General features: G+C 42.8%; 1 protein-coding gene across 1 annotated transcript in view; it reads right to left on the reverse strand.

The window, feature by feature from the left end:
* Positions 1-12,014, reverse strand: part of tp53bp2a (tumor protein p53 binding protein, 2a) — a 15,242-nt gene extending 3,228 nt beyond the window's left edge. The window contains exons 1-11 of the mRNA XM_020603279.1: positions 11,901-12,014; positions 10,490-10,560; positions 9,624-9,725; positions 8,550-8,727; positions 8,142-8,323; positions 7,853-8,017; positions 3,846-4,029; positions 2,077-2,190; positions 1,757-1,878; positions 1,238-1,622; positions 56-522 (exon numbers count right to left, since the gene is read on the reverse strand). Coding sequence (XP_020458935.1) covers positions 56-522; positions 1,238-1,622; positions 1,757-1,878; positions 2,077-2,190; positions 3,846-4,029; positions 7,853-8,017; positions 8,142-8,323; positions 8,550-8,727; positions 9,624-9,725; positions 10,490-10,560; positions 11,901-11,988 — 2,058 coding nt within the window. The 5' untranslated portion in view covers positions 11,989-12,014. The remainder of the gene's footprint in view (positions 1-55; positions 523-1,237; positions 1,623-1,756; positions 1,879-2,076; positions 2,191-3,845; positions 4,030-7,852; positions 8,018-8,141; positions 8,324-8,549; positions 8,728-9,623; positions 9,726-10,489; positions 10,561-11,900) is intronic.
* Positions 12,015-14,042: the final 2,028 nt, after the last annotated feature.

Raw genomic sequence — 14,042 nt, forward strand, 5'->3', positions numbered from 1 at the left:
ATGGGAGCTGTCCTCCCTCCATAGTCTGTCGTGTCTCCGATGGTCGGTTCTCTGCTCCTTTCAGAGGGCCTGGAGCATGTGGACCCTTGGGCCCTTCTGCCACCTTCTCTGATTCACCAGTATAGGTGGTAGTGGTTGGTGTAGTCACAGTGGTCTCCATAGCTGCTAGTGTGGTCTTCTGATAGAGGAGCTTCTGAATGTTAGGCCCTGCAGGACCCTCTGGCTCAGTGATGGAGCTGCGTTTCTTCAGGGGCCTTGGGGCATTGTAGAGCTTCTTTCTCAGGGCTTCCAGGTCACCATCGATCTGATGCCTGTAGGGGTTGGAAATGAAAGGAAGCAGCTTGGTGGGGCTGAGGGGCCGAGGGATGCGCTCTGTTTCTGGCTGGGGGCCCTCAGATGAGCCGGGACTCACGTTGGCTCCACTGAAGTCAACCTCAGATTCTGGAGCAGGGGATCGGCGGTCCTGGTAAGGGTTCTCTGGATGCTGGGAGGCTCCACTGGGGATCACTGGTTTACCATACACTACAAACAAAGATATGAAACAAGTGTTAATACAGCAGTGTCTGTAGAAATAGGATCTTGTGTTACATGTGAAGGGCATGTGAATGTATCACTATCAAAATAATCAATAAAAATGACTCGCCCTTCATTCTCTATCATTTTCTGTATACAGTCATCAAATATATCTTGGCTTGTTTTCACTGAACCTGCTGCTTTTGATTTGTAACTTTTCACTGTAGTGAAACAGATTAGTAAGGCTTCTTAGATAAACCAGATAAATAAAAGCTAGATACTAAGAACATTTTTGTCAAAGAACGAGTATAAATGACAAAAACAAGATCAGCCTTGTCAATAACATCTATAAACCTAACTGGTCTCCAAACATGCCACTGGGAGAGCTGCATTACAAGAAAATACTTAGGATAAACTCAGGGCTGAAGAAACATTTGTTTAGTGTCATTTCCACAAATCCAAATTGGAAGCAGCAGGCAAAGCTGCCTGTGACCGTTAGTAACAGGATGATGGAACAGATGGCTTAGCTGCTTTAGTTGGTTCTGTGCTGTGTGAATATTTTTTGTTGAGTAAGCTGAGAACAGCAACAGGGCAGATTTACAGTAAATGTATCCACAGCACAACCCTACTTTCATTACAGGAGAAACAACCACATTCCTCTGTACCCACCTATTCAACACTGTTCCTACACTCATTTTAAGATGTTACAACTGAATGTTCTTACCACTGACAAATCCATTTGTGCGGTTTTGGGCCCTGCTGAGAGCACCCTGCACACCAGGCTGCTGCGTGTACATGGAGTATATGGAGCTGGCTGCTAAGGTCTGCGGCTTACTCATGCTGGAGTCTTTGGAGGAAGGCAGCTCTGGGGTGAAGGGCCGTACTGTGGCTGCAGGTGGAGTGTCCTGCTTGGAGGGTAGGGGGAGTGTCTGGCTCTGTGACGCTGGGAGTGGGCTGCGGCCCTGGGTAGACTGGGGCTGCTGGCTGTGAGGCTTTGCTTTAGGAAAGGTGCCTGTGTTGAGGCCTGGTTTGCCATAGGGCATGACACCAGGGCCTTTAGGTTTGGTGGGGACAGGAGGAGGTACCTTGATTGGGGCCTTAGGAGCAGACTGGAGGGATGAGAGAGAAGAGAGATAGCAAGTTAGATTCCATGATATTTTTATCCAGTGATGAACCAAACTGACTAGTGACTTATTGCTATGGGATGTCAGGAATGTAAGAAGTGTGATTTGTTCACTCTCACCTGAGCATCTCTGACCAAGTTATCACTACTCTGGTTTTTGCGGAGGGAGGTGGCAGGAGCCTCCGTTGGCTCAAACATAGAAAATGGACGCACTTTCTTGTCCCGCTTTAACTCTGTCTCATCTATCCACAGAGCACAAGTAGAAACAGTAATCAACTTGGTGTTATGTTCGTGTGTGTTTCTATAAAAAAGCTGTTTGAAGCTATTGTTCTGTCTTATCATCCATTACTGTTTTTATGGTTATAGGAAGGAACTACAGTGCAGTTTCTGTGAAAACGCTGGATATCCACATGGTATTTGCATATGTTTATGTCTCTTACCCTTCTCTTTGTTCGAGTTGGAGTGAGAGGTCATTCGTGGCAGTGTTGAAGCTGAACCATGAGTGTTGGTGTTAGATTCAGGACCCCAGTCTGCCAGCTTGGATGGCTGAAGGCCTGAGGTACGTAAGAGAAGATGACAGAATTAAGAAAAGGGGGTGGGGTGGTGCGGGGCAGGGGGTCAGGGGCAGGGAGTGAAAGAGTGGATTTTGTAGTATTTTGCCTCCCTCTTTACTCACTTTTTGTTTTGTGTTTCACTAAGACCCTGCCAATGACTATGCATGTCCAAACATCAGCAGTCAGATAAGCCACAAAAGCATGGGGCTCTTGCAAATAGCAAGATTAATGGCACAACAAAAATGGCAAACGCAAAATAATTTCTCCATAGGCTGTAGTTTAATACTCGTTTTCAAGAGGTGCTGTACAAATACAACACACATTTTTGAAAAGACCTGAATGGGTTGGTCAACTTAAGGTTATGTGTTTGTTCCAACTGACCCATGTAGTGGTATAAAAAAGAAAGAAAGAAAAAAAAAAGAGGGGACCACTCAACAAACACACTTTACTAAACAGCACAACAAGCAAACAGGACCAAATATCCATCTAAGAAACGGTCTTTGTAGTGAAGATGACAGATGAAAGAATAAAAAAAAATAAAAATCCAGGAAAGCTGTTGAGAGGCACACACGCACGCACTCACACAAGTACAAGTGTGTACCTTTTCGCTTAGCCCGCAGCTCTTTCAAAGGCTTAAGCAACAACATGGCTTCTGAGGAAGATGCATTCAAAAGACAAGAAAAACAAAATAGCCTTAGAGCTGCATATTTTGCATTGCTCTAGACATGCTGTTGACTTCCCGCCCTCAGGGGGCCACACAGAGACCAGCAAAACCCCCAAGTACCTACCTGATACTATGCACAACGTTCCTGCTAGAGAGAGACTGGGACTGGGTGTATATTAAGAGCAGCCTCCCTGCCCCTCTCTCTCTTCTTTCCATACTGCAATTCAACTCAGCATGCGGAAATAGCTGTGTGCAACATCATGACAGACTGGGACGAGCCTTTTACTTTAAACGGGTAAACATAGGCTGATAAAGAGGTGAAAGAGACGACGAGGAACGAGAATCCCTTCTGCTGTTGTTTTGAAATGACTAATTTTGATGTTGCATCATTCGTTTTTAATAACATGAAGCACGCAGCTGGCAGACTATTCACTGAGGAACTGACTTAGGGCTAAGAGGGAAAGTCAGAGATTACTGTGAAATTACTGGATTGTTAAATTGCTCTGGTCTGTCACTGGTTTGGCCAGACTTCCTTCCCTTCCATGACACTGCACACATGCCATTTCTTGATTTCTTTCACAACACATCATTCAGGAGGTAACTAGCTACCTTCTGAGCTCAGAGTGACATCGCAACCAGCAGGCATCCCAGAATCCTCTGTTCCTGCTGGAGGCAGGACAGTCTTGTTACATAAAAAAATACTCCAAGAAACACAACGAAACAGGCAACAGTAGTTGAGGACGCCTTACTATCACATTTTTTGAATATTTGTGATCTGAAATGTTAAACTTCATTTTAACCAATTTTGAAACGAGTCGTTGCCAAATTTACTGTAGCTGCCTAAATTATATGTAAAACAAGAAAAAGGCACAAAGTGAAGGCCTGCGCCTAAGTTGGCCCCAGGAGTAATACGAGTCATAATTAGGAAGGAAAAGGCTCAACTCAGGAGTTAAAAAAGGCCACACATAGTGCGTTGTCTCTGGTTTCTCACCTGTGCTAGCTTTGCTGTGTAGGTCGTGGGCTGGTAAGGTGGCAGTGCCGTCTGGGTAGGCTGGTTTTACAAGCAGATCTTGTCTCACTGGGCCCCTAGGCATGGTGGATGACTGGATGTATGGGCCAACTGCCGCCACACGAGATGGACCTGACTGCTGTCCGGCTTGGCCATCAGAGGGCTGCTATACAGTGAAAGGGTCGGATAGACAAAAAAGGTTGTTAGAGCATAAAAGGTCACTGAGGATAATTTACAATATCTTGTGTTGTGGTAATGATAGAAAAACCGCTGTTGAGATACACATGATTAACTTATAATGCATGCTGAAATTAGTGTTAATAATGAGGCACTAATCACACACAGTCCATAGTGGCTATGGACTTTTAGCCAGGCTGTAATGTTGATTACACAACAAAAATTGTATGATGGATGAAAAAAGATGAGACAACTCTACTATTCTTAGATTCTTGGTGGTAAAGCATAAACCTTGGTGTGAGGGTGGCACCAGAGTAAGCCATGTTGCTGCTCAAATCAAAAGGATTTATTCTGGTTGCGGTAGAAGTTTTCAAAGATTTGCAATAAAAAAAAATTTCTGACTGGGTGATGCTAACAGAATGGGCATTACACTGAGACACCCACAGTCCTTGAGGTGTACGGTCATGAAGTGAAGAGTGCAACAACTGGAGATTTAGAACTGCTGGTGGGGCTCGATGGCAGGTCAGGGGATCAAAGTAAGTAGGATTCATTTTCTGAGCACTATGATCATCTATTAATTCAACAAATTGGTCATTCGCCCTACACTAATTGGGAATTTTTACTTTGAATCAAGATGTTGCAACGGCAGACCAACATTAGCATTCTTTGAACCCTATCTAGCCCTGCGATGGATTGGCGGCCTGTCCAGGGTGTACCCCGCCTTCGCCCGATTGCCGGCCGAGATTGGCTCCAGCTGCCCCCGCGACCCCGTTCAGGGACAAAGCGGTAGAAAATGAATGAATGGACCCTATCTTTAACACTGGCATTTAGGTTTCTTTGCAGTCACTTGGTTAGATACTATTGAATAGTTAATGTCTCACGAAAACAAATGAAATGCAGTTACTGATTTAAGATGTATCATGTAAGATTTATCAAATATTCAAACTAGCGATGCACCGAAATGAAAATTCTGGGCCGAAACCGAAAATTTAGGATGCATTTGGCCGAAAACCGAAACGAAACCGAAAATGGCTTCTTTGTAACACACAAACATTTTAAATTGCTGTGCAAAACGATGCAAAAACAGCAATAGAACTTCCAAACAAACTGTAAACAACATAGCCTAGGTAGCTAGCAGTGCTACACAAATTTAATGCAACTATGCACTATGCAAAATTGGACTGCTGTTTAGTTCAACAAACGTGGCAGGTTTTTCTTTAGGAACAAAAGTTGCTCCGCTTTTTTGGCTGGAGAGACGGTTCCTCTTCTCATTAAGCACATGAGATGCTGCACTGAAGAGTCTCTCACCGCTGACATGCTTTGTCGTTCATGGGGAGACACGTCATATGACAGCTCCAGCGTGAGTGAAACCTAACCTGTGCTGCGCCAGGATATGATGGGCGGGGAGGGGCGGGGCGGGGCGGGGCATTTTCGGCGAGTTTTTTTTTTATTCCGGCCCGAAATAAAAATGGCCTTTTCGGCCGAAAATTTTCGGTGGCCGAAATTTCGGTGCACCCCTAATTCAAACTATAATTTTAATAATATGCTTAATACTACAGCAGCTAGGATCAATGTGTGCTCTCCACCAAGTGATGGCAAAACCATGCAGACAGTACAGAAATCTTTTTGTTAGACGACAGTAACATTGCCATAGATACATCATCTTACAGAAGCAAATACCTTTAAGCTTTCCAAATCCATCAAACAGACTAGTTAAGTTTAATCTAAAACTTGGGTTAAATACTTATACCATCTGGACACTTATAAACTTATCTTACAGCTGATGAGGTTATGACAAGATGCCACTTTATAAGATGGACATGGCTCAGTTTTCCCCTGAAGGGTCTGAAGTTAAATAAAGGAACTTATTGAATCTGGAGTCATACTCAAGAGGTCAGATTAGAAAGAAGAGACACACATGTGATCTGCTCTAATACTAGTTTAGTTACCTGAAGATGGGTGCCTTTTGAAGCCCTCTCTTTACCAGGATAGCCATTCTTGAGAAAACAGAAGCACAAACATGCAACAGCAGTTCAAATGACCAAATAATGCCCCCTTTCTGATCAAATAGCAGCCTTTTCCAGGTATTTCCTGAACTATGCAACTAAGATGGCGCAGGATGACTCCAGGCTGGCAGCTCTCAGACTACATACCTCTCTTCAGTCAGTATGGTTGTGTGTGTTTGTTGGGTGATGTCAACCAGGCGCTTGCTGTTTGGTTGGAGGACACAGCAGCTTGGATGGAATGTGTCTTTGTGCTAGTATGAAAAAAGCCCACTCATTATGATTCCAGGCAGAGTGTGGGTAAATCACCTACTCACTAGGGCTTATTCAGGCCTTCATCTCTAAAACGCACAGCCACTAATGTGTGTACACACATGCAAATACAAGCACACACCATTCTCTGGTCCTTGCCTACTTATTTTTAGCATATGTCAAGTGGACATCAACTGAGAAGTTGGGCTTCTTTAAAGGTGGATTAGGAAGCAAATTTCTCATTGATCTAACAGGCTTCAAGCAGAGCTTTAGAAGGATACGTTAAATCTCCGTGATCACATTTATTATGTGTCCTAAGTTACAGGCCAGATCATGTACACTACATTTGCTTATTAATCATTGCATGACACCTACTAAGCAAGCTTATTTTTGCATCTACAAAAAAAAAAAAAAAAAAAACATTTCTGAATGCAAACAGCATTGTACTTTGTATTATAATGTTATGAATAAGTATTAAATAAAGGAAAACAATCTTTACAGTTAATTGGTTGAGTGTTAATTTGGTTAAAAGAAAGAAAGTTAATGTTGACCAATGAAATACCCCAATTATACCTGAGAGGAATTCAACCTGATTAGGCAAACATAATTACAGAACTGCATAGAAGATAGAAAAATAATTTATGACATTTAAGAAGGGAAAATAAAATTATCCATCCTCTACTCAGGACAAATATGTTTTCTTTTGGTCCCCCCCCCCCAGTCAGCCTCAAGCAGTGAACATGTTAATTTTTCTTCCTCACAGTCATAGACGAGTCTGTTGAGTGTTATTTACAGTCCCATGGTAACCTTTGTTCAAAACAACTTCTAGAAAGGCCAGAAGAGCAGAAAGCCTGCAGGTGCAAGCTCAGACCCAAACACCCATTAGGGCTAATACAAAGACAGGAATATGTTAAATCCTGTCATGTATTTTATCACAGTGTGTTTGGAAAAGCCAATGTTTTTACCTTTAGTAAACAGGTTATTCAGCATTTCCTGTTTCTATCAAGACTGCAGCCAGAAAAGATAAGATCTTCCCTGACATTCCTGCCTGCCTGTGATGTCAGCCAGCACTCTTTACTCCTCACTTATCTTGAGGAGTTGTTTCTGCCAAATGGGACTGAAAACACAGCTGAGTGACGACATGGGAGAGTAAACTCGGATGCACCTCTGCGACATGATCAAAACAATGATCAATCCCCACAAGCTGTGTCAGATAGAGAGATCAAAAAAATGAAACAGGACAGAAAAGGAGTCGACTCCACCGAGTGAGGGGGTCACAGAGAATAGCAAGTCTGAAGAGCCTTACATTGGCACGGTTGAGCTCTGAATACCAGGGCGTCTGAGGCTTCCGGAGGTAAAGAGAGATACAAACAGCCTTTATCATGAGGCCACTAGGGGGAGCACTGATCACAACCAGTTTCATCACTTATTAGAATATCACTGTCCTGGCAAATTGTGAGAAAGTTGCATTAACAAAATAAATAAAATGATACTTGAGGGTATTCTGTACCAGTCTGTGTGAATGTTTTAATGATGCTGTGGTGTGATAATACTTACAGGCATGTTCTCTTTCTGCTGCAGTGCTGCCTTCTTCTTCCACAGCCGATCTCGGAGCTCAATGATCCGTTTGTCCATGGTAGCCACCTCCATGTTGCGCTTGTTCAGGTTCTCTCTCTGCTGCTGCAACTTAGAGTTTTGATCCTGATTGAGCTTGTTCCTCAGCTGACCACCAAAAAGGACAAGACAGACAGAATAGATAGTTCAATATCTCTACTCATTTAAAACAAATACTGTCTTTGAAGCTCAGTCTTGTTTTGGTGTTGAACTTTTAGTAAATTTTGCCTACCTGTAGCTCCTTGTAAAGGCGGTCTAGTTCAGCCACAGAGCTCTGGTTGTCATGGAAGCTGTCTGTTTTACCATTTTTGAGCAACTCTAGCTGTCGGCTGAGCTCCTCCACCTTTGACGCAGCCATCATTAGTTCTTTCTGCTTCTGCAGGAACAGGTTATTCATCTGCTCTATCTCCTCAACTGGAGAGAGATGAAGAGGAGTGGAAGGTGGAGAGAGGGAACAACAGGCAGAGAGGTGTGTGACAATGAAGGAACCAGGGAGGTGAGAAGTAAAGATGCAAGGAAAGAGACACAATATCATGATCACAGTCAAAGACAGTGTCTTAACTTATAAAATGAAATCTTCTATGTGTTTAGTCATACAGTACTCTAAGCACGTATTACTTCAAAAAGTAGATGGGCTCACCTAGTTTGCCATTGCTGAGGCGTTTCTGCTCCACCTGGCCCTTGAGTGCCCGGACCTTCTTGAGCCGAGCTTCCTGGTTCTCGATGTTCTCTCTGAGGCGCTGCAGCTTCTCCTGCTCAGAGGCCTGCTGCTGCTGCTGCTGCTGCTCCTGCTGCTTCAAGTAGCGTAGCCTCTGCTCCTGTAGATAAAAAGGAGAAGAAACAAAGCACAGAGATAAGAAAAAGTTTTAAGGGCTATCAGTACAAGGGCAGTTGGCTGTGTTAAGAATTCTTCCTGCTCCTATTTCTATGAGCAACAATGCATTCTATCTCGACGCGCCTGGTTTAATAAGGGTTAAAAAAACACAGTGTGGCCCTAAAAAGTGTTAAATATTCAAAGTCAATCATCAGTCTTGAACTATGGCACAGTGTGCTGCAAACCTGACAAAACTCTCCCAAACAGGTTTAAAGATAAGCACTCTGTTCAGGTATGTGTGCTGATGGTATTGCCAGTTTTTTTACTTGATTGCTGTGCAAGTGTACATGACTCCTTGAATTCCTTAGCTTATTATACTATCTGCAGGCAGACAGTGCTTGAATCTGAATGCTAATGTGGCTCAAGAACACAAACTGCAGATCGCATGGCATATTTAAGGAGGGAAGTACATTTCTGAAGTTATCTAAATACAGTACATATTTAGTATTTAATTATATTAGGCCTATTTTCTGTCTAATGTCTCACCATCACAAGACAAAAGACATCTTCAAATACCAGAGGAGTCCTGTTTGGTGAGAATTCAAGGCAGGAAGCTGTCTCAGGCTTCTCAAATTATAAACACTACACCTGCAGGTATCCACAATTAATCTCACTGTCTATCACAACCTTCAAATGTATTATATTTAAGTATCTTCATTTCCATAAGTGGGCTAGACTTGTTTTAGTGTACTATCTCCCAGTAACCTGCTCTCTAATTTTGCTCCTTTATGTCGTCTTTCCTCCTATTGCTTTTACTTCCACTTCCACCAATTAACTCCTTCACACCCTGTATCCACCCCTCGCTCTCTTTTTTTTTATCATGATCATCTTCTTATGCACCTTGGAAGCAAGGAGCTGCTGCTGAGCCTCTATCTGCTGCTGCTGTCTCGCTGCCATCTCTTGTAGCTCGGCCAGTGTCATGTCCATCCGGGGTGCTGCCACCTGGACAGGGGTAAACACGGGGACAACAGGAGTCAGTATGTGAAACAAATAAAAGAAAGTGCATTCCTGTGCACATGTACTGAGGGATATTTAGTGACATTCACTCAAGTTGAACACAAGACAAACAGTGTAGCCATGAAATCAGAAAAGCAAAAGCAACAGACACATTATTTTTAAAAGTCAAACAAACAAATGGGGAGATTACCTTTATCTCCCTATCCAAAAGAAGCCCAGTGACTCCCTCTGTGATTTCAGGACTTGTAATTCAACAGAAGTTTTTTTTTTTGGGGGGGGGGAGGTTATTTCAGGATGCGTCATTCACAGCTTTATAATTATCTTAACAGTGATTTCCATGTTATGATGCACTGTGCACTTTATATTGTATACACTGTAAGGTGTATTACTTAGTACTCCACAGTAATTAATCAAGTCAGCTTGTTAAGTACAGAGAAACAAAGTAATAGTTCACAGAATTTATGCTGATACCAAAATTCAGGACCCAAGGGGAAGCAATCGAGCATAGAAGCTATAACTGTACTTCAAATGTTACTCCACTGAGAGGCTCTCTTAGTCTCTTTTAATGAGAACACATTTCAGGTATCTGCTATTCAATTTTTAAAAAATTAAAAAATGGAGCTTCTGTCGCCAATGTTACACTGTGTCCCAGAAATGTCCTCTTTTCAGTGACCAATAAAAAATTATTTCTTAATAATTAAGCATCCTGTTGGACAAAGTGTCTTAAAAACAAAACAAAAAAACCTTACCCCATTCTCCATCCTTCTGTCTGGAGGACCCTTCACTCCATTTCTCTTTGGTTCTGAGCCTCTTGACCCTCCTGAGTAAACAAACAAGACAGAAGACTGCATCAGACAGCACAGTCTCCTGCACAGTTTCATCAAAGGCTGCTGCCTCAGTTTAGTCCCAGAGGAAAGTGAACTGGGCAAACTACTGGCCTTTACAGTCACTTGTGAAAAATGACTGGAACTTTCTTTTGCCTCTCATTGTCTCTGACAAACAAGCTCAATGATCTGTGCTCCTCTTGAAAACAACTGGGATCAGTGCTCTACAATAACAGACATACATACATATTACATGTATATACACACACAAAGTTATGTACACCACCTGCGGGTGGGTCTCACAACTGTGTGCATGTGCGTGTCTGTGTACATTAATGCACTTTGATCCAACCATGCTAGTGGTATTTGACAGCTTTGGCTCTGGCAATCAAGACCTCACTGTTAAAACCTTAGCCTATGATCGATCAAAGCCCATTTATCCTACATAATGGCTTTTGCTGACCTGTGACATATTGTATACATGTTAAATACACACACTGATTAAGTGCTGATGGGAAGAGTAAGTGACATTAAGTGTGAGACTACATAGCTATCTTAATTTAGCAGAGAATGAATTTTGCCATCTGACCTGGTAAGAAAGAACATACCTGCAACTAGGGCTGAGTACAACAAGATTTCCACAACTACATAAACCCCACAAAAAGAAGAGACTAAATGTACCCGTCTTTAATCAAAATATGGTAACAGAAAAAGGTACAGAACTGTGCTGCAAACGCTGAGTAGAGCTGAGCTAACAGTGTGGGAAAACACGTGCGGGTTAAGATAACAGGAGAAGAAAACAGCCATCTAATCCCTGAGCCAGACTCAAGCTGTGAGGAGTGAAAGGGCTTAGTTACACAACTGGGACTGAAAGGATAGCACACAACCTTTATACTAAAGTTTTCTGTGTTCCTAAGAAAACTGGAAAGTAACAGGCTTATGACAATGTGAGGGGGACAACTTGCAATCAGCCCGGCCTCCGACAGTACAGCTAAATAAAGCTTGCTCGAGGATTTGACAACCCTTTCCTGGATAAAAGCAGCCTTAAGAGTACCATTTTCAAACCTCTAGAGAAGGGAGGCCATCTGGTTCCTTCTTAGCATCAAAGAGGTTTTTAATGCTAATTTCCTTTCATGAAGGGAATGGATGTCAGTATGTGTAGAGGCTGTAGGCATCTATGTAGTTTCCTATGTTGGTGTCAGATGTCTTTTCTCTGAGGACAGCCTTCACCAAACCATGACTCTAATAAGTGAGGTGACCATAGAAACCCTTGCTTTTGTATCATTGTCTGTTGTATGTGTGGCTGTGATTGTCTGTGTTGGAATAGGACACTTACCTGATTCCCTGCTAGGGGCTCGGTTGTGACGTAGAAAGAAGCGCACCTCTGCCCTGTGTTGTCCCCATCGCTGGAGCACATCCAGCATCCTCTCCCCTTCCCCTACAGCTCGCTCTGCAGATGGATTACACAATAATGCGTCAGTGCTCAGGTGTGATGTAAAACACACCCTTAATGTCAATATTGACAAAAATCTAATTATATTTATCTTGGCAAGAAAAAAGTGATAATATCAATGCAGTGTGCATGTGTGATGCTTTGTGAATTCTGTCCAGGCTAGCAGTGTGGACTACCCTAACAGAGCTGGCCTACACTGAAAGGACATTCATTTTATCAGTGCTATGCCATCTGTATCTTTTTTTTTATTTTTTTTTTAGCAATAACCTCAGGGAAAACAATGATGATGTGTTGTCAATTACTCTGGCTGGTACTGAGCCAAAGAGCTCATCATCCAGTCCTCGAACATTTTCTTCAACTTGCTTAAGACCATTTTATCATACAAATGGACAGAGACATTACTGTCGGGGGGGGGGGGGAACGAAGCTGATCTACTATAATGACATGCCTGCAAAATCAGTAAGAGCTGTAACATTCGGTCTATCAACAGCTTTGCATTTAAATTTGATGCAAAATGTCACTGCTGGCTGTTTTCAAGGAGAGTCAGCAGTGCCTGTAGTGAAAAATGAGGATCTTTTCAGACTACTTGTGGAAGTACTTAAACACAATAATTGGCACTTTCTCCATACTTATGGCAGCATCACCATGGAAACAGCTACAAAACCTAGCTTCTTGAGTTCTGATTGTGAATACTTCCCGACTTTTAGAAATGGGGAAAATGGGGCAGGCATGAAGTCTCAGCTGCCCCTCCCACCTGAGAGATGTGGGAGATGTTTGGCTGCTTGAGTTTGTTACAGGAATTAATGAGCCTTGCTTCATTTGCATTGCAGAGCCAAAAAAAAAGAAAAGCTCTTCAAAAAGAAATCACAGAGCAGTTGACCACACAGTTCATTTCCATATATGGTCTACTTCAGAAAAGCTATTTGTGTCTAATTAAAGGAAGATGACAAACAAGTATCTGTGCACTGACTCCAGTCCCTTGGGATGCCAGTCATATTCCACGAACAAAACAGTGTGCCTGAAAATCTCATGTTCTGTGTGATGTGTAGATAGATAACAATAATGCCTGGTAAACTGGCACTGTCACTCACCAGATCCACGCCACATCTCAGACAGATGGCAGTCTGTCTCCCCGGGCTCCTTGCACAACTCCACGACATCCCGGCACAGCGTCTCCGGGGTAACGGGAACCTCAGTAAAATGCTGGTCATTATTACTGAGGTATACTGTCAGGAACATCTGGGGACAGTGGCAGGGGCAGAGAGAGGCACAGAGCCAGACAGATTAGATAAAGAAGTCAAACAACAAGATAAAGAATGTTGGTGGCCTCAGTGGAAGCAGAGAGAGCACCATAACTATGTGTAACTCGTGTCCTATTTCCCTGTAGTTCAGTTTAAGTGTGTGTGTGTGGGTTCGTGTTAGTGATGTGTGTGTTTCACTAATAACAGTATCTGTTTCCCAGCCTTCATGCCTGTGTGTCAACAGAGAAATCAGAGGCCAGCTCCCAGAATGCCATTTCACCACACATCATTCGACTGCTAACTAGCGGTGTCACCACTATGAGAGATCTTTCTGTCTTAACACACACATTTAAAATCCCTGCCAAGCACTCTGAAGGAGCAGACTGCTGAGGAGTCTGGAGAAGCTGGACTGTCACTGTGTAGCTGCATGTCACTGAGTGACTGACAGATGGCACAGGCTGTTTTAGGCCCATCTAAGACAACATGGACTATCTCAATGAGGCTGTCACTGACAGAAGTAGAGTGAGAAAGCCTTCAGCAGAAAAAGAATCTGACAACTACTGTATTGCTTACAAACATTTTAAAGCAATTCTCAAATCAATACTTATACACAATATGAATCTTTATGGCTGAAATGGGCATTGGGTGTGTAATTTAAAATGAAGTAGGCCTATGAAAGTCTATTTAAGAGTACACATCCTGGAGTGAAATGTCAAATTCTGTTTCCATGTTGCTCTAAACGCAATACAAACTTGACAGTAAACATGGAAGTAGAAAACAGTTT

Source organism: Monopterus albus, unplaced genomic scaffold, assembly GCF_001952655.1.
Source record: "Monopterus albus unplaced genomic scaffold, M_albus_1.0 scaffold60.1, whole genome shotgun sequence".
NCBI lineage: Eukaryota > Metazoa > Chordata > Actinopteri > Synbranchiformes > Synbranchidae > Monopterus > Monopterus albus.